Source organism: Armigeres subalbatus, chromosome 3 (genome assembly GCF_024139115.2).
Source record: "Armigeres subalbatus isolate Guangzhou_Male chromosome 3, GZ_Asu_2, whole genome shotgun sequence".
Classification (NCBI taxonomy): Eukaryota; Metazoa; Arthropoda; class Insecta; order Diptera; family Culicidae; genus Armigeres; species Armigeres subalbatus.
In genome coordinates this window covers 274,007,429-274,032,840 of record NC_085141.1, presented here as the reverse complement: position 1 = coordinate 274,032,840, position 25,412 = coordinate 274,007,429, and the positions used below count along the sequence as shown (strand labels likewise).

Below are 25,412 nucleotides of genomic sequence, written 5' to 3'. Positions count from 1 at the left end.
CACCAGAAGGAACAATCAAGGTTGTAGCCAAAACGATTAAGTTATTACGAAATGTAAAATCGATTAAGAGAAATCGATCAATACACTTACAGGGTTGTTACGACTACGCGGATTTCGCGATTTTCGCGGATTTCGCGGTTTTTGCGGATTTGGCGCGGATTTACATAACGATTTGAAGACTTCGCGCGAGTTTGGCGCGGATTTAGTTTGAGGTGAAAATTAATTTAAAAAAATCTGGGTGTAATGTATGGAGCTTCCTTTCTATAGTAAAATAATTTTGAGAATAAACTTTACGTTTGAAGTCCATACTTCAACAAATTTTCGGACATTTCCAAGTCCTTATTGAATGTCATGCATTACTTTTGTTCGATCGTTCAACAAGTAGGGGCACTTCATCCCATAGCTCCTATTTCCATCCCATCAAAAACAAAGCGATGAAAAGCAATTTGGTTTGTTTCTTATTTTTGTAATTTTTTTTCACCAGTGAGCACGCGTGATATCAAAAAGAAGCGACAAGATTGGTGCTGTATTTCTTTGTTTTGTGATGAGATGAATATATGTTCAGTGAGATTGAAAACGGAACAGTTCCCCTATTATAGGAGGATGCCCGTCACTTTTGGAAATTAATTATTGATACCTAAAATCCATTTTTTTTATCTCGTCAAATCTTCCCGTCGGGATTTAGTTTCTTCTCTTATAGTATTTATAGTAGAAGTTTTTATATTGCTTGCATAGCATTTCTCTAGAATGAATCAGAGTATATACAACAATTGAAAAAAAAAAAACAAAAAAATTGTTCTTTGATTCGATGCAGATGTCTCATTATAATAAGAATTTTCGCAGTGATTGAAGAGGAATTTTGTTCATCAATTGAAAGGTCAATTTCCGCAGATATTTTTGGAAAAAAATCCACAGGACTTGTAAAGAAATTTTTGCGTTATTTTCGGATAACTATTATATAAGTTTTTCCTTCGAAATTCCAGCTGAAAAATTACGAAGGAATTTCCTCAAGGATTCTATGAGTAATTTAATAAATAAACTTTCACAGCTTGGAGAGGATTTCTGCAGAATTTTGCTATGATAAATTGTAAACATTTTTTGGAGAGATTCATAGAGGAATTTTCACGGTAATTCCTGTAGCGATAACAACAGCTAAAATTTAAAAATTCCATCTTGAATAGGAAAAGAATTGATTTTTAGTAGGAATTGATCAAAAAATGTCTTCCCAAATCGATTTATTATGTTTTATTTATTTCCACATGCATTTTCAAATGAATTTCTCATGAATTCACGTGGCAATTTCCTCGGAAATTCCTGAAGCTATGACAGCAGGAATGCCTGTAAAAAATCCGCAGATATTCCGCTTTGAATTTACGGGAGAATTCCCGGAAGTTCTTGTGTTTTTACCAGCGTCTTTATGTAAAAAACAATCCAAAGCGATTTCAACAGGAATTCATGGATGGATTCTCGCATGTATTGTCGTAAAAAATCCTGCGGATAATTCTGGATAAATTCCTCCAGATTGAATTTATGAAAAAGTATTCGAATGAATTTTTGCATAAATTCTCGGAGAAATTTCCAGACAAACTTCCACGAAATCCCGGAGAAAATTTGTGCAGATATCCTTGGAGATTTCCAATGAAATTCAAGTAATACTGACACAGAAGTTTCTGCTACATTTTTCAGTAGAATTTCTGTAAATAACCCGTAGAGAAATGTCTGCAAAAAAAATCTTGTTGGACTTCCGCATGACAACTTTCTTCAGGAGAATTTTATGTTTTAGAACATAGAACATCCAACGAAACCTGAGCAAGTATGTTAGATTTTAAATTATTTGGGTATGAATTCAAATAATTTTTACTCGGAAGCTTTGTTCAAACACGAATTTACATGATCATTTTACCTAATCTCTACGCAAGTTTGTTTTATGAACAAAAATTACAACAAAATTGTAACCATCCTGCTTCTATAAAACGGTGAATATAGAAATTGTTTAACTGCTTAATTTTGGTTTACTTAGCCTTGCTACTTCTATTGATGAATAAGACCATCTAGAAGGGTTGTAATACTAACTGCGATATTATTTTTTCAATTTGAATTAGCTTATGAAGTAGCTTAAAATCATATTAAAAAATGAATAATATTGTATAATACGCACTTCAAAAGAAAACGTTCAGAAAATTGTGATAATTGTGATACATTATAAAAAAATGATATTTCGCGCGTATTGGGCCAGAATTTAGCTCTGAGTCGCGCGGATTTGGCGCGAATTAAATTTCATGCCGCGCGGAAATGGCGCGGATTTGATTTTGATCGGCGCGGATTTGGCGCGGAAAATATTTCAGGATCCCCGGAACAACCCTGCACTTACGTCTTTTTGATTCTAAGCGCGCGACATATTGTTTCAACATAGGGTGCCATACTCTAATTATTACATAATAGATTATTGCCCATTTTATTTGTTGCGCCACAAATTAAAAAAAAATCTTTTTTTTTTGAGAAAAATCGTACATGGAAGGGGGAGGGGTTGAGAAATAAATCTTACGAAAATCGATTAATATTCTATCGAGTAAACAAAATTTACAATCAATTTTACAAGTATTCACTGCCTCTATTCGCATAAGCGTCCCATGTCAGTCTTCTTTACTTGAGTAATATGCACTTGAAGTCTTCAAACTCGTTTTACATAAAGATATACAAAAAATTCTAATAAATTGTTAAAACTTGTAATAATATTCTTTATCTGTATACATACATTCCTATGGAACTATTAAATGGACCATAATTATATTTGTTTTTTTTTTGTGCGAAAGTGTATTAAAATCTGGAATGTGACTGTTTTGCGAATAAATAGCAAGATGGGACAACACAAGTGGGATTTGATTGTCAAATATCTAGAACAAAGCCAATTATTTTATTAGTTTTTCTTAAAGATGAGGTCATTCTAAGCTTATTTCTGGAAGAAAATTAAAATCGTCAAAAATCGACGCGACTCTTATGCGAATCGCGGCAGTTTAGGAAACATAAGAAAATTACGTAATGCTTAAAAAGGGGTTGCGTGGAGTGTGATAATCTATAAACACATTTTAGGTGCTTCTTACACACTGTGTGACATAGGAGAGACAGGCTCGAAACCGGTTAATTTTTGCTTTACGTAATTAATGGATTTTTTTATAGATAGTATTCTAATATTGTTCTATTAAAGTTGGCTCGATATACGCAATCGATTAGGCTTTGATTAAAGCTAGAAGTCTGTTACAGACCGACATTTCGTGGAGAAGAAGGCATTTGCTTGTAGAGGTTGTGAGACAGACGAAGTTTTAGGTTCGATCAGGTCGGCTTTGGGGAAAATGGTGCTGGATATAGGTCATTGCGCGCGGCAAACCTAACCTCACTATTTTGACAGGTACTGGTCCTGTTGTTTACGTTTCGGACTTAGAATTTTTTTGATCCAAATTAAATCTGCATATTTCACGATGTTGAAGACATTCCGTACATTCCGCATTGAAATATTGGTAATTATCGATAAGTTTAGGTAATTATCGATCAGAAAATCCAAAGAATGATAGAAGTATCTGAAAATTAAAATAAAGTCGTCTGTAAACAACAGGACCAGTACCTGTCAAAAGTCGTGCGTGACGTCACTGTGCAATGGAGTATAATCAGAAACTCCTTTGTCCTTACTTCAAGCTCTATCTGGAATAAGGGCGAATGTCGCAAGAGAGGATTCTCTTCGTCGGCTTCCCCTCATTTGAATAAAAGTGACAAGCAGCGGATTTCTTTGTGTTTTATCACCTCAGACCGATAGAAAACAATGCAAACTTGCATTCTGAGGTGAAAAACTGCAAAGAAATCTTCTGCTTGTCACTTTTATTCAAAAGAGGGGAAGTCGACGAAGAGAATTCTCTCTTGCGACATTCGCCCTTTTACCAGATAGAGCTTGTCTTGTCTCATAAAATGATAATGATCAGGAAGATCTTGCACTAGTATTGGCAGATAAATGTGAGGTTAAAAAGCAAGGATCATCATTCGATAAATTAATGATTGACGCGTTCTATGCACTGTTTCTTGTGTTTAAAATGGAAGAAAATGTTTGATGATGAAAACCCTGCTTTGATTTCTACAATTGACGTGATGAGAGCGCGTAAATTTTGATTCCAGTTTTGAAACTTTTCGAAACTTTACCTCAATTTAAATTGCCAATATTGTAGACGAGCTTGGAAAAATCTTTGAAACATTTGCGTAGGTGTTTTACGTGCTGCGGAGAGTCTGGAACTGCAGACAATGTCGCTAGTTTCAGTAAACTGTTTATTTACTCTTTAATATAATAACCCGTTTTTTAATGTGATGCAATTTTGCCAATAAACTTTTTCTCGAGTAATACGAATGATGTTCTTTCTTACCCAAGGATTTTTTTCAAATGTGATTTCTTCTGCTGATGTCAACCGAATATCAGTTGTGTGCAACTGCGTTGTATTGACCACATGGTGCCACATGTTATTCGCGAATACGAAGGTAATGCCTCTACTCACTCTTATGGCAAAATCTCATTGCTAGACTGTGTCAGACTGTGCGTGAAACATGGCCAATCACCCCTTCTCGTCCCTCCACAGTAAAATCCCATAAGAACTGTCAGACTGTGCGTGAAGAATTTACCTTCGTAGTCGCGAATAAAGTAGTTTATAAACAATATGTAAGAAAGTTATGAGGGGTAAATAAGCATTCATCCAAAAGCAGTAAGTTACCCTTTTTGGACTTTTATGTTAAATTTGTTTTCTGCTTTCTGTCGCTGTTTGCTAGCAGCTAAGTCACCTAGGTCTCATTAAAAGACTTCACTACTTATAGTACATATTACAATGATAAATCCCCAGGTGTCCAACAGATGGAACACATTTGGATTTCCATGACATTCATGTGGTTATTCGTCTAATCTTCTTTTGCTCCGACGTCATCTAGATAACCAGATGATTTTGATAAAATTCTGGCAGCGCGTTCTCAACGTGTCGCGCTTCTTACGAGCGCAAGCTTACTCTGCATAAAATTTCAAAAACTGCCTGATATTTCCAGGAACCGCCCAGCATATCGTAATCACTGAAAATGTCGGTCCATTATAAATTTAAAAGCGCACTCGATTTCGATACTATCACTTTCGATGGGTTGCACATTTCGGTGGTCGACCTCAAGAAGGCCATCATCCACCAGAAGCGACTCGGGAAAACGATGGATTTTGATCTCCAGATAACAAATGCGCAAACTAAAGAAGGTAAATACCCGTTAGTGGTCATAAGCTAGTGCTCACAAGTAAGTGACAATAACGTGATATGAAATCCAATTCGACAGAATTCAGCGAAGATGCTGCACTAATTCCGAAGAATACTTCACTGATAATCGCTCGGATACCGTTGAAAAATGCACCCAAGAAAAATTGGGCTCCCAAGGATGACAGCAACCAGCAGCAAGCCGTACCTTCGAGGAAGGGCCAAGATAGCGCCTCGGCAGCAGTCCAGTCAAACGTTGACCTTTCGACGATGAGCGGAACGGAAGAGGACAAGATTCGGGAGATGATGTTCCAGAGTACGGCGGAGTACGATCCCACCAAGTGAGTTATGCTAGCCTAATGGTAATGGAAAATTTAGATTTAGAATTTGGAACAATGCAACGTGTTTGTCCTAGGATTTATGCATTTGTGTTTTTTTGGAAATGGTTGATGGAGCGGGATCACAGTCTCCTAATAAACGTTTAATAATTGTATGCTTTTATTTATACTCACATTAACATTAATACATACTCACATACATACCATGTTAAACATTATATTGTTCACCCACACACACTGTGCTCTCCAAGAAATGGAGCTCATTTGAAAAAGAAAAGTGACATCGGGCAAATAGCTGGGAATAAAATGCATTCATTAAGTCGCTTCATACGCCGTCATACGCATAACTGCCTCATGTACAAAGAAATCAAGCAATAAGGAAAAATAGGACTAGATGGCCACCCTAAGCGGAAATCCATGTGAAAAGGTTAAATGCCTCCAAATGGTGCAGATTTACCACTCGAGCCATATGTAGAATGCCTTTTCTTTTATATTTATATCAAAACCTGTAAGGCTCATACGTGTAAAATAACACTTTGCGGAGCCAAGAAAATTGTTGTTTATTTTAAATTATTTTAATTACATACAATTTGATAATCTAGTAGGTACACTGACAAAAATCCAATCATATCCATTATGTGTGGCACACATAAATTTTGACTATAGCATTTCCCATATAACGGCTATGTGAATTCGCATAGCATATATGTGGAAACACACATAACCGTTATTAACAGTTACTAATTACTAATAACCTTTATATGGATTCTCCTATAGCGAGTGGTTATTAACGCACACATAAAATTTATTTGTAAATTTCTTTAGATTTTTGCCAATAAAAATGTGTGGATTTTTATTAGTGTACTATTAAATTACAATGTAATTTAGATCTAATCATGTAAAATGGCATTTTGTCTATCAGCATACTATACTTTTTTCCTATACTACTCAATCAGTGCTCTCCGTTCGTCTTCATCAGCGTGCCACTCATAAGTTCCTAGTCTGTGTTTTCTGTGAAGGGGGTCGCGATCCCGAAAAGGTTGGGAACTGCTCTACTCTAGAGCGGGAAGATGTGCGAAGATGTGCATAGCCGACCATCTTTATTCCTCAGTTTGCTTGGGATACACGCAAACACAAAGCATCCAAGCATATCCGGTTTTGAGAAATCTGGTTTGACTCTTGTCCAAAATTAAAGGAATAAATTTTGGCTGTTACGCCCTTTTCAAATGTTAGTCTAGAAATTATCCAATAAAGCTGTATTTGGGCATCGATACCACAAAGCGCTGCTTCTGATCATATGTACTTCGGCATATTTAAGTCAATCAGCATTGATCCTAGCCCTTTCCCGCGCACGACTTTTTTCAAAGATTTTAGTAGGAAGGAATCATATTTGAGAAAAATGCTAGAACAAAAGTTATTTTGCTTAAGTTAATCTATTAAATTAGTAGCAAAAGAAAAAAATCGATTGTAAATCAATAGTTGATTAATTGTTTTCAATAGTTTAACTATCTGTTTCTCAAAATTGATTATATTTGCAGGCTAATGGAAGCATTAAGATGTGTCAGATATTGTTTTTTTGTTGTTGTAACAATTCGACGAAGGTTTGAAGGTGCAACATTTGATGGTGCTCTACAGACACCATGGGCGTAAAAGGGTTAGGAAACAAAACAAATTCCATTGTAATTACCCTTTCTCGTGAGTCGCGAACATTTTCTAGTTTCCAATTTCTATTTAATTTTCAGAATCATAGAATTCATATTTTATACAGACTCCATTTATTTTTTAAAGCAACTATCAGGTATCAGGTATCGGAACGTCGGCTCCAGGGGCACGTTCACCTCAATTTGGGAGATTTGTGCCATCGCCTTCACAGCCTTTTTCATCACACACCTGACGGAAAAGGAAGTGAACAAAAAGGAAAGGAATGTCGATGGGAGAACAAAGGGAATGTTTGGAAAAGGGCCCTTGAAGAGGGCATCCAACGCATATGCGTACAAGAGCTTATAGCTCCTTACCACAACGGGTTATGAACAACAAAATACTCTGAAGGTTCAGGTTTCTGAAGTCAATTTCACTAAGTAAGTGTTTACCAAATATTTGGAAGCGCAATTGTGCATAGACTGGGCAGTTACATATTAGATGATAAGAAGTTCCATAATCGGATTCACAACTATCACAAACAGATGATTCAACGCGTTGAATATTTGCCATGTGATAGTTCAGTCGGCAGTTACCTGTCAAGGCCTTGACTAAGACACTGCAATTCTGTTTAGACAGATTAGCTAAATAGCTTGCTACTACCGGAGATGGCTCCCGGATGTACAACTTTGTTTGATGACATGAATCCAGACTACTCCAATGCCATTTGTGCTGAGTGACAGCCCAAGAGTTGATCAAAAGCTTCACCCAACACTTGGATATTGGAATAGCTGGCTCATGACCAATAAAGTCATGCGATGCTCCATTACGAGCTAACTCATCAGTCAATTCGTTTCCAGCTATGGAAGAATGGCCAGGTACCCATATAAGGTTTAAAGTATTAACTGAATTCAGTTCCTCAATTTGAGTTCGACATGCGATTACTAACTTCGACCTTGAGTTGGCCGAGGCGAGAGCTTTAATAGCTGCTTGGCTATCTGAACAGAAGTATATTACTTTGCCCATAATGCGTTGCTGCAGTCCAGATTGCACTCCACACATGATGGCAAATATTTCCGCTTGAAAGACAGTGCAGTGTATACCCAGTGAGTGTGACTGTTCCAATCTCAGCTCACGCGAATAGACGTCTGCACCTGCTCTACCTTCGAGGAGGGAGCCGTCAGTGTAACAAACAGTGCTGTCCGACATACTTCTCTCCAAATAGCCAGATGTCCACTCATCCCGGGAGGGGAATTGTGTTGAAAATGTCCTATAAGGAAAACTACTAACGTGTGTGAGATCACTTGGAGCAAGGAAAATTTTGTCCCAATTAACCATAAGCGGTAACAACGAAGTGTATGTAGAACTGCGGTTTACAGGATTCTCTTCCATAAAACCGAGTACCCATAGTCGGTAAGTACAAGAAAATGCTTCTTGTTTGAGATGTATGTGTAGTGGGGCCACGTCGAAGAGAACTTCGAGAGCAGCCGTGGGAGTTGAAGAGAACGCTCCAGTCATTGCCATTAGGCACATCCTTTGAAGATGGCCTAATTTAGACTGAATTGTCCTCACTTCCCCCTTTTCCCACCACACAAGACTTCCATAAGCCAAAATTGGTCGTACAACTGTTATGTATATCCATTTGATATATTTGGGTTTAAGACCCCAAGTTTTACCAAAGGTTCGTCGGCATTGGCCGAAAGCCATACACGCCTTTTTAATTCTGAACTCAATGTTAGGAGTCCAGGAGAGCTTTGAATCCAAAAATTAGACCCACGTACTTTACTTGATCAGTTACATTGATTTCAGAACCAAAAAGATGTAATGGACGAATACCATTACGATTACGTTTTTCCGTGAAAAGAACAATAGATGTTTTATTCGGATTGACCGAAAGGCCATATTGGCGACACCAACTTTCAACTACCTGAAGAGTATTTTGCATCTGGTCAAATAAGGTAGTAATGCACAAACCCACTATCAATGTAAGACAGCGGTTCTCAACCTGGGGTACATGTACCCCTGGGGGTACTTTCGCTGGCCCTAGGGGGCACCTCGGACAAAAATGCGTAATGGCGGACATATTACAATTTCAATCAAAATTCATTGATGAAGTTTTGATAATTCTGTATTTTCTATTTCAAAAATTTATATTGTACATAATATGTAATGCGATCAATAAATCCCAATTGAATCACGCCATCCACAAACAGCACAATGTATGAAGGGCTGCGGAACAAAAGATCGAACGAACAAAACCTCGAATGAACAAAATGATTTTTTTTCCACTAGAACTCGGTTGCTTCGTTGCAAGAGGATTAGAAGCATCCTTTCACGCCTCTCGGAAGCCTTGTTCCAAACAGCTCGAAGGTTTCTTTTCAAGAGGCTCGGAAGCCTCCTTTCAAGTGTTTAGGCTGCCTTCTTTCAAGAGGCTTGGAAGCCTCCTTTCAAGAGGTTTGGAAGCCTTCTTTCAAGAGGTTCGGAAGCCTCCTTTCAAGAGGTTCGGAAGCCTCCTTTCAAGAGGTTCGGAAGCCTCCTTTCAAGAGGTTCGGAAGCCTCCTCTCAAGAAGTTCGGAAGCCTCCTTTCAAGAGGTTCAAAGGCCTCCTTTCAAGAGGTTCGGAAGCCTCCTCTCAAGAGGCTCGGAAGCCTACTCTCAAGAGGCTCGGAAGCCTCCTCTCAAGAGGCTCGGAAGCCTCCTCTCAAGAGGCTCGGAAGGCTCCTTTCAAGAGCCTTTCTAGATTCTCGAAAGCCTCTTTTCAAGAGGCTCAAAAGCCTCCTTTCAAGAGGCCCCGAAGCCTTTTTCCAAAAGGCTTGGAAGGATCCTTTCAAGAGACTAGGAAGCCTCCTCCCAACAGACTCTTCCGCCTTCTTTGGAGAGGCTCAAGAAGCTCAAAAGCCTTCTTTTCTAGAGGCTCAAAAGCTTCCTTTTCTAGAGACCCAAAAACCTCCTTTCAAGATGCTCGGAAGCCTTCTTTCAAGAGGCTTGGAAGCCTTCTTTCTAGAGGCTCAGAAACCTCATTTCAAGAGGCTCTGAAGCCTTTTTGCAAGAAGAACGGAAGGCTTCTTTCGAGAGGCTCGGAAGCCTCTTTTGAAGAGGTTCGGAAGCCTCCTTTCAAGTGGTTAGGTTGCCTTCTTTCAAGAGCCTCGTAAGCCTGCTTTCAAGAGGCTCGGAAGTCTACTTTCAAGTGGTTCGGAAGCCTTCTTTCAAGAGGCTCGGCAGCCTCCTTTCAAGAGGCTCGGAAGCCTCGCTTCAAGAAGCTCAGAATTCTTCTTTCAATAGGCTTGGAAGCATACTATCAAGAGGCTCAGAAGCGTTATTTCAAGATGCAACGGAAGCTTCCTTTTAAGTGGCTCGAAAACCGCCTTCAAGAGGCTCAGAAGCCTCTAATAAAAAGGCGCGAAAGCCAACTCTAAAGGGACTCAAAAGCTTAAAGGAGCTTCCCTTTAAAGGGCTCGGAATTATGTTTTCAAGAGGATTGGAAGCCTACTTTCGAGAGGGAGTACCTCAAATCATGCAAAAGTTCGAAGGGGTACCTCTCAAGAAAAAGGTTGAGAACCGCTGATGTAAGATATCAATGTCGTCGACAAATCCATAGGTAGGAAAACCGCCATTATTGAGTAACCTCAATAGCCTATCTGCAACGAGATTCCACAAAAGTGGAGATAATACTCCCCCTTGAGGGCATCCGCAGACACTTAATTTCCTAATTGCTGCTTGACGTAATGTCGAGTAGAGATGTCGGGTTTTAAGCATCTGGTGAATCCATTTAGTAATAATATTAGGTAGCCCATGACAACGTGCGGCTTCCAATATTGCATCGAAAGACACGTTGTCGAAAGCACCTTTAATATCTAAGAAAGCACCCAAGCACGATTGCTTTTGAGCGAATGCTTCCTCGATATCGTACACAACCTTGTGTAGGAGAGTCACGGTGGACTTTCCAGATTGGTAAGCATGTTGATTAACATGAAGAGGCATGTTTGCCAAACAGTCATCACGAATGTGATGATCGATAATACGTTCTAAGCATTTCAGAAGAAATGAGGTCAGACTGATGGGTCTAAAACTCTTTGCTTCTTCATACGAAGCACGTCCTCCTTTTGGGATAAACTTTACAGTGACATCCCGCCAGGATATGGGAATATACCCAGTAGCAAAACTACATACTAAAAGCTTTTTCAAAACATGTTTGATATGCTCAAAACCTCTCTGAAGTAGAACGGGATAAATCCCATCCTCCCCTGGAGATTTGTAGGGAGCAAAACTGTTAAGTGCCCATTGAATCGATTCAGTAGTTATGATTCTACGTGCTTGAGCCCAAGACCCATAGCTACATGAAAAGACATCAGGATTATCCGAAGATGTTATATCGACACATCCAGGGAAGTGCGTATCAAATAAGTGCTCTAACGATTCTTCATCAGAAGAAGTGTAGTCGCCATTTGGCTTGCGAAGTTCGCCAACTTGGAAATCTTTGGATCGACTGGCTTCACTCAAATTGGAAACATTTGCACAAAGGTTTTTCCAGCCGGATCGTTCAGCAGATCGTAGAGCCTTCTTGTAAGCTTTGCAAGCCAACTTGAAAGAATCCGTCCCTGCTGAATGGCGTCTGTTCCAACTCCTTCTGCACTGCTTCCTTAGCTTAGCCAAATCGGAATTCCACCAAGGGGTTCCTCTTGAGGTTTTTACAGAACGTAAAGGGCAAGCTTCTTCGAAAGCTTCCACGATGTGCAACGTTGTAGTATCAACTGCATCATCCAAGTCGGTAGGAGTTTCTATAGAAGGTAGATATCCATGAAATTTGGTAGAAAGCAACTCTGTGTAAAGATCCCAGTTTGTTGAACGGGGATTTCTAAAACGCAAGGTCTGCGAAGTTACATTCAAATGATCAAAGTAGATGTAGCGATGGTCAGATATCGATTCCTCATCTGACACATGCCAATTCGTCAATTCGTGACTGATTCTATTGGAGCAAAGGGTTATGTCTAATACTTCTGCTATATTAGATACCATAAAGGTTGGGCGATTGCCTATGTTAAATAAACTAAGTTCGGTACTACTTAAGTATTCCATCAAGCTGGAGCCTCTCAGATTGATATCCGAGCTACCCCAGATGATGTGATGAGCATTAGCATCACTGCCGACAATTAGCGGAAGGCCTTTTGAAGTACAATATATGACAACTCGTTTGAAAGCATCCGTAGGGGATGGTTCATCATGTGGTAAATAAACCGAACAATAGTCGTATTTCCTGACGGGGGTTCCGCCAGTTGCATCAATTGTGACAGCACATACATCTCTGGTTGTTAGTTCAGAGATAAGTGTAGCAACAATAGCATTGTTAACAAGCACACATGCACGCGGCATTGATCGAGAGTTTACCATTTCTTTACTGAAAGCAGCAAACACCGGGTTCATCACTAGGTTACCTAGGTAGAAGCTACCCTTGCGAAAATAGGGTTCCTGCACCAAAGCCACTTGGGATTTTTTTTAAAGCAACTATAATAACTATTCAAACTTTTTTTTTTTCAAATGAGAAAAAATGATTTGAGCCTATATATTTTTGTTTACTTTCGAATTGTATGTCAGATGAGTGGTTCATTCTCGTTTATGCAAACAAGGTAGAACGAAAGGTCCGCCTACTTACTGAGGAAAAGGGGTTGGCAGTGAGTCAGGCTATGGAAGCCAGGAAGGATACCGAATTGAAGATTCAGCACATTACTGAGGAAAACAGCTGGCCGAACCGCAGGTTACTCAGTAAGGTCGGGTTGGAAGCCGATCAGAAAGGAGCTAGTGCCAAACCAGTACCATCAGAGAGGGAGGATACGGTCAAACGTCGGAAGAAGGTCAGGAAAACGGCGGGATGCTGCGCAGAATAGTGTTGACTAAAGATAACGCTGTGTATTTGGGTGTATGTAAAGACCATAAGCCCAGTAGTTCAGTATCGGGGCCTGGTTTAATAACCGAAGCCGGAGACCTGGTGGCTGCACTGAGAGATCAGTAAGGCGTCGAAATCCAGAATACCGCGATTCAGTAAAAGAAGATATGTTCGATGAGCATAAATAAACAAAACCAGACCTGCTTTGAGTGTTTCGATTTTGCTCAAAAGTCATATGGAGCTGAAGGACATAAGGATGCTACTTCTCAGATTGCCCCGAGAAGTTTGATCTGCGTTCCTGACGTTGGAAACAAACACCCGTCGCCGTTGGAAACATACATGGGCTGACCTGTTCGGCTTCCAAACGGGTTTGGACATGCAGGTAACTCCTCAACCACTGCGAGGCAGCGCAAGCGTTCTTACAACGGTCGATATATGAGAACAAGACTGATGTTGCCCTGCTATTGGACCCGTATTGCATCCCTTCCGGGAATGGCAGTTTGATTGTGGACAAGTTCAGAACAGTGGCATCAATCTGGACATGTGGAAAGTACCCAATCCAGGAAATAGTTTCATCTCCTGATGATGAGGGTTTCGTAATAGCCAAAGTAAACGGTATTTATTTTTAAAGCTGCTACTGTCTTTAGATGTAGTACAGAGCAGTACACTAGGGTATTAGATAGACTTGTAGACGCACTCACGGTGTATTTGTCCGAAGAGACTTATTTTCAAAAAATCAGTATCTCTGAAACACCTCTTTCAGCTTTCCTCTTTCACGTAAGTCAAGTGCTATAAGTTCTATCGGGGGTCATTTATCCATATTGTAGCTAAGTTTGGTGGTGAGTAGGAGTTTGCACTAAAAATACAGAAAAAAGAATAAAAATTGTTATAGGTACCCGATAGAACATTTTAGTTTACCCACGACATGGAGACTATACACTTTTGCGGGTGGGTGTTTCAAAGCTCCTGATTTTTATAAAATAATATTTCTCCATAGATACACCGTGGCACTAAGTGGTTTGAAACCTTTAGTAACAGCAGGTGACTTCAATGCGTGAGCAGTAGACTGGAGATCTGGTTCACTAACGCTTGAAATAATATCCTGCTAAAGTCGCTGGCGAGACTGAACGTGGTCCTGTGGTACGAGGTATTCACGTTCAGAGGCCCGAGTCATGTATCAATGTGACTTTCTGCAGCGCGGGCTGGACGACATGCGTTGAATGAGAGGGTTCATGAGAGGTATACTTCGAGGATGGCGTACCTCGCAGTTCAACCAGGAACTGTTAGAAAAATTAGTATGATGGGAACATCGGACTCTTGGCCTGAGCGGCGACGAGTTATTCGATGTCCTGACACGAGCTTGTGACGTAACAATGCCAAGGATGACTAAGCCAACCGGCAACCGCCAGCTGGTTTATTGGTGGACGAACACGATTGACCTTCGTAGCATCTGTTGACTTGCTAGGACCGAGGTGGACAGAATCGATTAACTCCAGACGTTCAAGATAGCGAGCAGAGCTCTAAATTACGCGATCAAACGTAAAAAGAGCCTGCTTTGAGGAGCTTTGTAGGATGACTAATGCAAATCCATAGGGGGATGCATACAATATAATGGTGGCTAGGACTAATAGTTCACCACCTGAAAATTCGCCGGAGATGTTAGCCAGGATCGTCGAAGGGTTGATTCCGAAGCAGGACTCATCGGACACCGTACGAGTGAGTTGACGTGGTACGGCTAGTGACTAACGACGAGCTTATCGTCGCTGCAAGAAAACTTCAGATGAACGAGGCACCAGGTCCGGATGGAATCCCAAACCTGGCCGCTGACCCATAAATATGCGGTTCTTGCTAATCCGGATATGTCCGATGCCTAGATGATGGAAACTTTTCAGACCAAGCCCGGAAAGCCCTCAAGAGGCCCTTCGGCATACAGACCAATCTGCCTCATCGACACAACTGGTATGTTGTTGGAGAGGGTGATCCTGAATATATTGTCGGTTTAAACAAATTTGCTGGCGGTTCTGGGTTCCGTAAAGGTCGTTTTACTTTTGAAGCATGGTTAGGATAGCGATTCAGTGTTATCTGTTTAGATGTAAGCTAAATAAATTGAATGAATCATAGCGTTCGAAAGTTATAAAAGCCGTAAGGTAGTCAATTATTTTTGATATGTACCACACTGGATCAAAACCGAGAATAGAAAAAGGCATCATTAACGCTAGGTGGATTAATTTGGGTTTATGATTATACATATTAGGGTGCGGCCAGAGTAGACGCGAAGTGCGAAGCGAAGCGAAGACGCGTCTACTCTGGCAGGCACCTTATGATTGAATTGGTGTTGAAGTAAATTGTACATTAATTGTACCTTGAATAATTTTGACGAAAGCGTTGACAATTTTTAGATTTTAAATGATACACTGAGAAAGTGTTGTTAAGGTCTGTCTTATTTGGAGAATTAAACTTCAAAGTAACAGCCGATCATAAGAATGGCTGGTGCTAGCCAACAATTCCAATAAGACATCGTTAAAAAATGATTCGATATCTGTCAAAAGTAATCTTGCTCTGTGAGCAGCATTACTCGATAATTATTAAAATTTCACGTTTAAACTTTAATTTCAATTTAATTATCCAAATGAGACAGACTAAGTATCGTAATCATTTAAAAATTACCTCCTTCGCAAACCAAAAATATGCAGTATTATTGAGGTTATAATTATGTTATCATACATTAAAATATTCGACTAATAAAAATAATTTTGCGCTGATGAAATATATGTGCAGACCACGTCATGACCAACGATACCGTTTAGGTCTACCCAAGATCTGTCATGACGTTTTGCTACCCACCTAATTTAGTTTATTTTTAGTAGCTTTCGAGGAATGTTCGATTTACGAAAAATATATATTGTAATATTTTGTCAATCCTCAACACACATATCCTTAATTTTACGGTTTAGTTAAACAAGTAAATAAATCATTTGTAATGAATGTGTTTTTTATTCATTTTCTTAATATCGCTATTCCTCTGGATTAGATTTAAGCACAGGTAATTTTGTAGCAAAACTTCAAGACTCAAATAACATGCTTGTCATTTTCATTATACATTTGTCTAATCATAGTATTAATCTGTTTCCCTTGTACCGTTTCATCAGCTATCAAAAGATACGAGGCGCGTCCCAATCTGGTGAGGTTCCCGTTAATTATAAGTGCTATCGGTGTAACAAACCAGGACATTGGATTAAAAATTGTCCTCTCGGCCCATTGGTAAGATTTCAGAGATTTTAAATGTACGACCTGAACTAGTTATAAAATATGAAAATTCCCAAAATAGCCCAAAGAAGCGATGGAGGTCAAACGCACGGCAGGGATTCCACGTTCGTTCATCGAACGGGACAAGGACCCCGATAACAATCCTATTATTCAGCCATCCCAAGTGCCCCCTGAAGAAAAGCAGGCCATTCCGGAGGATTTGATATGCAGCATCTGTAAGGATCTTTTCACCGACGCTGTAATGATTCCCTGCTGCGGTAGTTCATTTTGCGATGAGTGCGTACGAACGGCACTCATTGAATCGGAAGATAACGAATGTCCCGATTGCAAAGAGAAAGGTTCTTCGCCGGGATCGCTTATTCCAAATCGTTTCCTGAGAAATTCAGTGAATGCTTTTCGTAACGAAACCGGCTACACAAAAACAGTTGTTCAGAAGGGTAAGTTCCACCAACAACATAATGGCCCTGGGCCTGTATAAATGTACTGATTGTTTTGTCCTACAGCTGCATCAAACAAACAAACAAAACCAGCCGAGGATCTTTCAACGGCTTCGGCAGAATCAATGGGCTCATCTGCCAATGTTACTTGCGGCACTGCTACATTAAGCGCAGAAGCTGATAGTGAACATCTATCAGCTGAAAATGTTGGCGAGGGGAAGGGCGATACAGGCGATCAGCTTCAGGAAAGCTACGAGGACGTATCTCAACATGGCGATATCGATTCTCCACCTGCTGATGATAAAGGTATGTTCATAAAACGGAAAATCAAAAATCACGAAGTAGACTTCTTGGCTTGATATCTTTCTCAATCTTCAATTTTTTCAATCATCAAAACAAATTTTTGGTAAAAATAGAATATGATCCGGCATGGGTTCTAACTCTAATAAGCGAAAAACTGAACTAATAAGCCAAATTTGAAATAATTCCGTCCACGCTATTGGTAAACTAAGTACCGTGACCTGCCCTTATTCCGCGCATCGCCTAATACCGTGGTTTTCATCAAAAATCAGAACCTGGCTATCATGTACATCGTATTATTTGGTGAAATGTTCAAACATATTATTTGGTGAAATGTTCAAACATATTATGTTTGAACATTTCACCAAATAATGTGATGCCCATGATAGCCAGGTTCTGATTTTTTATGAAAACCACGGTATTAGGCGATGCGCGGAATTAGGGCAGGTCACGGTATATGCTTGTCGTCTAAATGGATTGGAAGAAAGTTATCTTGTAATATATTTATCACACTATGAAAACCAGACAAATTCAACCTGATATCACAGGGAAATCTAATACTATCTCATATTACAGCTTTCGACAACGAATCGGATTACGAGGATAACATAACTGTGACGGTACCGCCAGCACATCTCCAAAGTAGAGGAGCATTTCGTGGTCACTACAACGGACGGCAGGCCCATCATCGTCACGAAACACCACCCGTTGGTCGAGAGTATCCTCCTCCATACAGCCGGAATAATAGTGATAGTGGTGCAAGTCGAAATACGGAACAACATGCAACCGACGAAGTTGGATCCCATACGCCAACGGTAGACGATAAGGAAAACAATTATAGTGTTGCACCTGCTGCTACTCCTAAACATGAATATGACACACGATCACCGGATTATCACCAGTCAACAACCAGGGGGCCTATGCCCATGCCACCGCACACTCATCCTCCTCATCAACAACCGCCTCCAATGGCCGGTCATCCTCCACCTCATCCAGGTTACATGGGTGCACAACCACACCCAGGCCCAGCAGGCCCTTACCCGGGACCTCCACCACACGGAGCGCCACACCCGTACCCCGGAGGATACGGAATGCAAGGTGGTTATCCTCCCCAACGGCCTTATGATCACCATGGCGGGGGAATGTATCATGGAGAGCGTCCCCGAATGATGTACCCACCTCGTGCGGGCTATCCTCCCCATCCGCCGCACATGAGACCGCGTCATATGGGTCCGATGGGGCCGGGAGGATATCCTGGTGTACCCAACGTTGGACCTGGGTAAGCATATCTTCCTCAAAGTTTACTTCTATTAGTAATTTTAATTATTCCAAAATCTCAACAGCGTAATCGACGATCCTTTGGAAGCATTTAACCGTATAATGCGAGAAAAAGAACGCCGTAAAGAGCAGGAAGCGAAACAGGCTAGCCGTCATCGGTCTCCTCACGCTGACCGTAATCGTAGGTCTCGATCGTTTGACAACAGTGGCAGCAACAATCGACGGGGACGATCGTCGCCGGAACGCGAACGACGACGATCTCCGCGCGGCGCTCGAACTCCGGACCGGCGTCGTTCACCCGAAGAAAAGCATGGTGACAAGCGCGAGCGGGAGCCGGATCGAGACCGGGACCGTGAACGGGACAGAGATCGCGAACGTGGACGGGATCGGGACCGTGAGCAAGATCGCAATGGTAGACGTAGGAATCGTTCCAGTTCGTACAGTTCTAGCGGATCCAGATCTTATTCAAGGTACATTATTGAAAAACCCGAAAATATGTTCTATTGTAGTATATTAAAGCTAATATTAAGATCAACTAACAGGTCTCCTGCTAAACGTGGAAAGTCACCGAAGCGACGTTCGAGAAGTCCTTACCGAGAACGTCGCACACGCAGTCGATCCAAGTCGTTCGATGATAGAAGGTAATGAATACCATTTTTCGGTCTTCTAAAAAAGTTGAACATCGGAAAAATTTACATTTGCTTCGGCTTATTCCAGACATGGTAAACACAGTAAGGATAGAAGAGAGGATCGTCGCGATGAACATCGTGGCGAATACCGAGACAACCGAGAGAGATCACCGGGATATAACGCTCATTATCAAAGGTACACACATCAGATTTTATTTAATTAAATGCAAAATCGGATTTCGAATTCTCTGAAATGTTCAACGATATTATAGACTATTCCAGAAATTTTAAGCACACTAGCTTTTTTTTAAATATTTCAAACTTTCTTTCAGTTTTTGGCTACGTATAGTTTATTACCTTGTCAACTTTCTTCTAGTGTCGAGTTTTGCCGATTTTAGTGAATAAAAGTCCCGTGGTCAGAATCATAGGGGCATAACTGCATTGATCTATTTCTCTACGTCGATGTTTCCTTTTCATTGATGGTGGGAATTGCAGTAGTTTTCCGAAGATTTAATGGTTTGGTGTGATAAAAGATGAATCCATCTTGCACCAGACATAACAATCACGGTTGTGAGGGTCTGTCTCATTTGAAGAATTAAACTGAAATTAAACTCAAAAGTGACATTTCAATAATTATCGAATGACCCTGCTGACAGAGCAAGATTACTTTTGACAGATATCGAATCATTCTTCATCGATGTCTTATTGGAATTGCTGGGTAGCACCAGCCATTCTAATGGCGGGGATATTTGTTAATTTTCGAACTTCAAAACGAATGAGTTATTAACAAATTATAAAATCTATTTAAAGAAATCGGTCAATACAGTTCACTATGCCCCTATGATTCTCAGCGCGAGAAGTAATGTTTTAGGATAAAGGAAGGTTTTGAGGTGTTTGAAGGAAGGTTTTGGGGTGTTTGTACAACTAGTTTCAAGTGGGGCTACCCCAAATGGCATAATGCGATTTGGCATAACGGGTTGAATGGCCAGGGTCCATTTGGCATGACGACCGTTTGGTTTAATAAAGAAAAATAGTCATAATGATTTTAGGGCCATTTGGCATAACGACCATTTGGCATAAAAATTAAAAGAATCATAAAAACTCTAGGCAGAAGCTAATTCCGGGTAAATTTTAATTTAAATGGTTTAAATGAAGAAATAATGTGCTAATTTGCCTTATTCCTGAAAAATGTGATTTTTTTAAAGTTTTTTTTTTCAAATGCGTACTTTGAATGGAGGAATGATCTACTCATTCGAATTCATCCAACCAAATACATGCATTTTTCTTATTCCGATCGTGTGCGTAGAAAAGAAATCATATACGCTCAGATTTTTGCGATATTTTGAAAAATTGATCATCTGGTCTTCTGCCTCCTTTCGGAAAAAGACGTACTTTTGAAGCAGTCATTTACTCTTTTGCCTTTTTCCGGGCAAATACATACTTTTAAAGGAATCATCTACTCTTTTAGAGGAATCATCTACTCAAATGCATATAAATGAAGGAATCATCCACTATTTTGCCTTATTTCGGGAAAATACATCCATTTAAAGAAGAAGTCATCTACTATTTTGCTTCATACCGGGCAAATGCGTACTTTTAACGGAGTCATCCACTCTTTTGCCTTTTTCCAGGCAAATGCACACTTTTAAAGAGAGAGTCATTTACTCCGGGCAAAAGCTTACTTTTAATTAGGGAGTCATCTACACTTTTGCCTTATACCGGGCAAATCCGTACTTTTAAAGGAGTCATCTACTCTTTTGCATTATCCCGGGCAAATTCGTACTTTTTAAAAATGAATCATTTACTCTTTTGCCTTTTTCCGGGCAAATACATACTTTTAAAGAAGTTTCTTTTTTTACACGGGGGATGCGTTCCGTGTAAAAAAAAGTTTTATGATTTCTCGACAAATCATGCAAAATGGAGCAACTTTGCAAAATTTTTGTATGGGATTTTTTTTACATGGTCGTGTAAAAGAAATCCGTGTTAAAACAGAATCGGGTGTAATCTATTCGTTTGCCTTTTTCCGGGCAAAGCCAGACTTTTAAAGAAGGAGTCTTCTTCTCTTTTGCCTTAATTCAGTTATATACATACTTTTAAAAATGGAAAACATACCAATTGCATTTGATACATCTTTTCAACGATTATGCTAAATGGCCTCGAGATACCCAACAAATTATGCCAAATGGTCGTTATACCTAACGGTCTTTATGCCAAAGGCCTTTAGACATTTAAGTCGTTATGCCAAATGGCATTATGACAAACGGCATTATGCCATATGGGCTTCCCTCGTTTCAAGTATGTAGTTTCTTCAAAAGTCTCATCGATATCCACACTAAATCCATTGCATAGAATCATTATTCGTATTGATCAAGCATTACTGGTGTCAAATCTTAAAACACCTTAAAACATTGTAACCGAAGGAGAATTTAAGGCATTTGAAATTCACAAGATGCCGCTAAATGTCGAACTCTCGTTTCGATTTATTTAACTTTACATCACGTTTATTAAATGGATATTGTCTATACTGCCGTCCCAAGCATATCTGTCCCATGTCGATTTTTATCATTTTTGAGTTTTATGCACCAAACGTTCTAAATTAATGTATATTTTATTGTGAACAAATAAATACATATAGTTTGTTCGAAAACTTGGCGAAAAAATATCGGGTCATTTTGTCCCATTGTAGAATTTCCAAGCATAACTGTCCCATTGAAACAAATTTCATATAACATGTATTAAATTACTTCGAAGAGGCCAATTTTCATTATCACATCATTCAGAGAAAGAATATGGGTTGTGGTATAGTTTCAATGGGTAAAAAGGTTAATCCACCTAACATCGTTGATGCCTTTTTTTTTTTGACGTAGGACTTACGTCTTTCTTTACTATACTGGGTGTAATTTAGATTTTTGGAAATCGAGAGCGTTACGCTGGAAGGGAAGATTTCAAACGATACTAGCACCTTTATCTTTCGATGGATTTTTAATATTTATATATCAATCGACTCGGACACTCTCCAGCAATTTGCTTATTTCATTGAAAATTAAGATTCTTAACGATAGACTATTGAAAATTTCAATTCTTGTCAAAGCCAGCAAAAATTTCATATGTAATCAATCCCGTGCATTCCTAACACGGACATCAGAATGCGGTATGTCACGGGCCTTCGGGTCTAGCGGAAGATTTTCTTCGTGTATAAAAGAAGCAGCGCCTGCCGTGTTCGAGCCATTTCAATTTGTGACAGCAACGCGTACTGACTATAGACACTATAGGTTCCATAGACGAGCGCAGGAACGGTTGGTTCATTTCGATTAAGTGTGTTTTTCCACTTTTTCACAGTGTACCACGTGAATTTGACGTCACACGCTCCATTGCTTGGGTTGCAATCGTGACGTCATGCTCGTTTGGCTACACTAACTGACAGTTCGTTTGGCTACACTCGCCTTCGCCTCAGCTCGTCTATGGAACCTATAGTGTCTATAGTACTGACGTGCTTTTTGCTCGCGCATTGTTCGTTTCGTTCGTTCGTTCGCTGTGTTTGTTTACCTACACAGCATGCAGTCGCCAGTGGGTCTGCGAATATGCATGAAAGGAGTGGGCGCATTTTTTTGTCATACTGTGCTTGATGATGGTCGGATGCAGTGGTGTCGGTTGCGATGGATGCAATCGCCCATCGCATCGCTCGGAGTTCATGGCTAGTGGCCGATGATGGCTGAGGCAGCGAGGGCAGCGGTGGTGGATGAAGAAGAATACAATTAGAGAGCATGTTAGCAAAAATAAGCATATTTGTGCTGTATTTCTTTGTTTGGTAGACGGGTTCCCCTAAAATAGCACATTTTGCCCAAGTCTAAAAATTGTATTAATAGAATTTTGAAACTTCAAATACTATCATCATTAAGACATCTATAAAAGCCCTACATGTGTTTAAGTAAATAAGGGCTTGATAGTTAGAAACAAAGCAACTCTAATTATGTATTTATTTATTAGTTTTATTTTCAGAAGCTTTGAATAAACATGGAAGTTGTCGTTTCCAATATCAACACCTATAATCAAACTCCATAGATCCAAAAGTTAGAAGTCAAATGTAAATACGTTGCTTTTATATAAGTCCTACGTCTACTCGCGGTTATGTTAAAAACATTACCCATTGCTAGTTTTTTTTTTTTTTTATTGTCTTTATTAATGAGTAAATTAATGATTTCGTGTGTGTTACTTCTACGTGAAGTTAAACGATTTACAATGATATGGAAATGCTAATATCATCTTCCAAACTTGGACGTACAGGTTCATGATAGCATTAGAGGCGAAAGTATAGAATTGATAGTTCCGTTAGGATACGGCCATGACAGAATGTCCGCTCGCTTTCAAATCAATTTGAAAAACATATTTGTGATGGCACGTATCCACGACCTATCCTTCTATACTTTCGCCTCTAATGCAGAATATCATGGAATCTGATATATCTCCAACTGGCAAAGGAAGGTGGTTTGACTTTCATATGCCATTCGCGTGCGGAAGGATTTAACTATCGACGTACTGTCTCCAAATTTCTAATATGACATCAGCATTTAGTCGAATAGGATTTTTATTGCACAGTTCTGTTTTCTCATTGCGTCCGTCTCGTCGCATCCAACTTGGATGCCTCGAGACGGAACAAAGCAGAAAACACTGCTGCTGTACCGTCGACCAATAACAGCTGAATTGATGGATGCCCCACCAAGGGTAGTACACTAAATTAATGATTTGGAGTGTTACTTCTACGTGAAGTTAAACGATTTACAATGATAGCAATGCAATATCATCTTCAAACTTGGACGTACATGTTCATGATAGCATTAGAGGCGAAAGTATAGAATTGATAGTTCCGTTAGGATACGGGAGCATGAAGAATGTTTTTATAGAAGTTGATTTGAAAGCGAGCGGAGGGCAATATGTGATGGCACATATCGCGCTCGCTTTCAAATCAACTTCTATGAAGGGGAGGAAGAATTCTTCATGTGGAATCCTGATACTATCAATTCTATACTTTCGCCTCTAATGCTATCATGAACATGTACGTCCAAGTTTGGAAGATGATATTAGCATTTCCATATCATTTTATTAATGAGGTTTTCGGCCCTTGACAAACGTTGATGCCTTTCTTGTGCATTATGAAAATTGTTGATATCAGCAGTTAATTTTTAAATTTATGTTTTTGCTGTATAGTAATGGAAAGTTACATGCAAATTTATATCTGTAGAAATAATCGGATCGTTTTTTTATTTGTTTGCAAATCTGATTAAATTGATCTTAATTAATTATCTTAAAGATAACTCGTCCAGCTCAAACCTTTGTAGGGGTATGTGGCGGGACCATCATCGTCGTCATCATCACCACACACAGGTGGAAGTTTCCACTCGACACATCAGATGCCAATCTGAAATAAATTTTATAGGAATCATCAAACACTTTCGCAGTATTGCGGTATTGAGTTACCACGTAATCTGATTTTGATGCTTCTTCCAAAAATCCATCTACGCTGAAACATAATTCACCTGAACCAGTGGCGTAGCCAGAAAATTGGTCTGGGGGAGTTTTCCGAACATTTTTTCTTCGAAAAAAAAATTCTGCTAAAAATTTTGTCTCTGAGGGGGGGGGGGGGGGGGTTCATGTCCAAAACCACCCCCATGGCTACGCCACTGACCAGAACTTATTTCAGGATTAAATTATGTATAGGAACCAATTCTCACTGTCCTTATACTTATGTAAGATATAATATCTCTGGGGTTTTCAGACACACTCGTCCCCATGTCAACTTTTTAATACATATTTTTTTCTATGGAGCGTAAGCCCCCTCCCCTAAAAGCTTACGTTATTAGTGTACGGCCCTTTACTACAATACGCTTTGAAAAGATTTAATGCATCTAATTTGAAACAGGTTGTTATCCAGACCCAACTAAACTTTTGCTAAGCGCAAAGTAATCTGATGATACTTTAGCACTGGGACAAATATGCTTGGAATTATCAATTTTGTCTTCAATTTCGCAGCATAAATGTCCCACTGAATAAATTCCACTAAAAAAACAGTGTTTATCTTTTGAAACATACTAAGCCATTAGAAATACACTATTTTCATCGATATACGTTTATTAATCAAAATTTCATGGGATAATTTAGCTACAAACTAAAAAATATGTTTCCAACTTCAATCGCATTTTTCTCAGTTGCATATTTTTTGACATGGGACAGATATGCTTGACACGGCAGTATAGGATGCATTGAAATTTTAATGGAACATTACATGCATTTCAATTTGCCGACTATTTTTTAGTGAGCTTAAACTTTCTGGAACAGTCTATATAATCCTTGTATATCATACACTCTAAATAATCATCACGTCATATTCAC

The 25,412-nt window shown here is 39.6% G+C and overlaps 1 protein-coding gene across 5 annotated transcripts in view; it reads left to right on the top strand.

Annotated features, from left to right (window-relative positions):
• Positions 1-25,412, top strand: part of LOC134224424 (E3 ubiquitin-protein ligase RBBP6) — a 78,719-nt gene that overhangs the window by 1,547 nt on the left and 51,760 nt on the right. For 3 of the 5 annotated variants that reach the window (XM_062703767.1, XM_062703765.1, XM_062703766.1), the window contains exons 2-10: positions 5,068-5,263; positions 5,341-5,599; positions 16,264-16,375; positions 16,443-16,818; positions 16,885-17,124; positions 17,695-18,397; positions 18,462-18,866; positions 18,927-19,037; positions 19,114-19,221. In XM_062703767.1, the coding sequence (XP_062559751.1) occupies positions 5,098-5,263; positions 5,341-5,599; positions 16,264-16,375; positions 16,443-16,818; positions 16,885-17,124; positions 17,695-18,397; positions 18,462-18,866; positions 18,927-19,037; positions 19,114-19,221 (2,480 nt within the window). In that variant the 5' untranslated portion in view covers positions 5,068-5,097. The remainder of the gene's footprint in view (positions 1-5,067; positions 5,264-5,340; positions 5,600-16,263; positions 16,376-16,442; positions 16,819-16,884; positions 17,125-17,694; positions 18,398-18,461; positions 18,867-18,926; positions 19,038-19,113; positions 19,222-25,412) is intronic. The other 2 variants (XM_062703768.1, XM_062703769.1) reach the window with 2 other exon arrangements.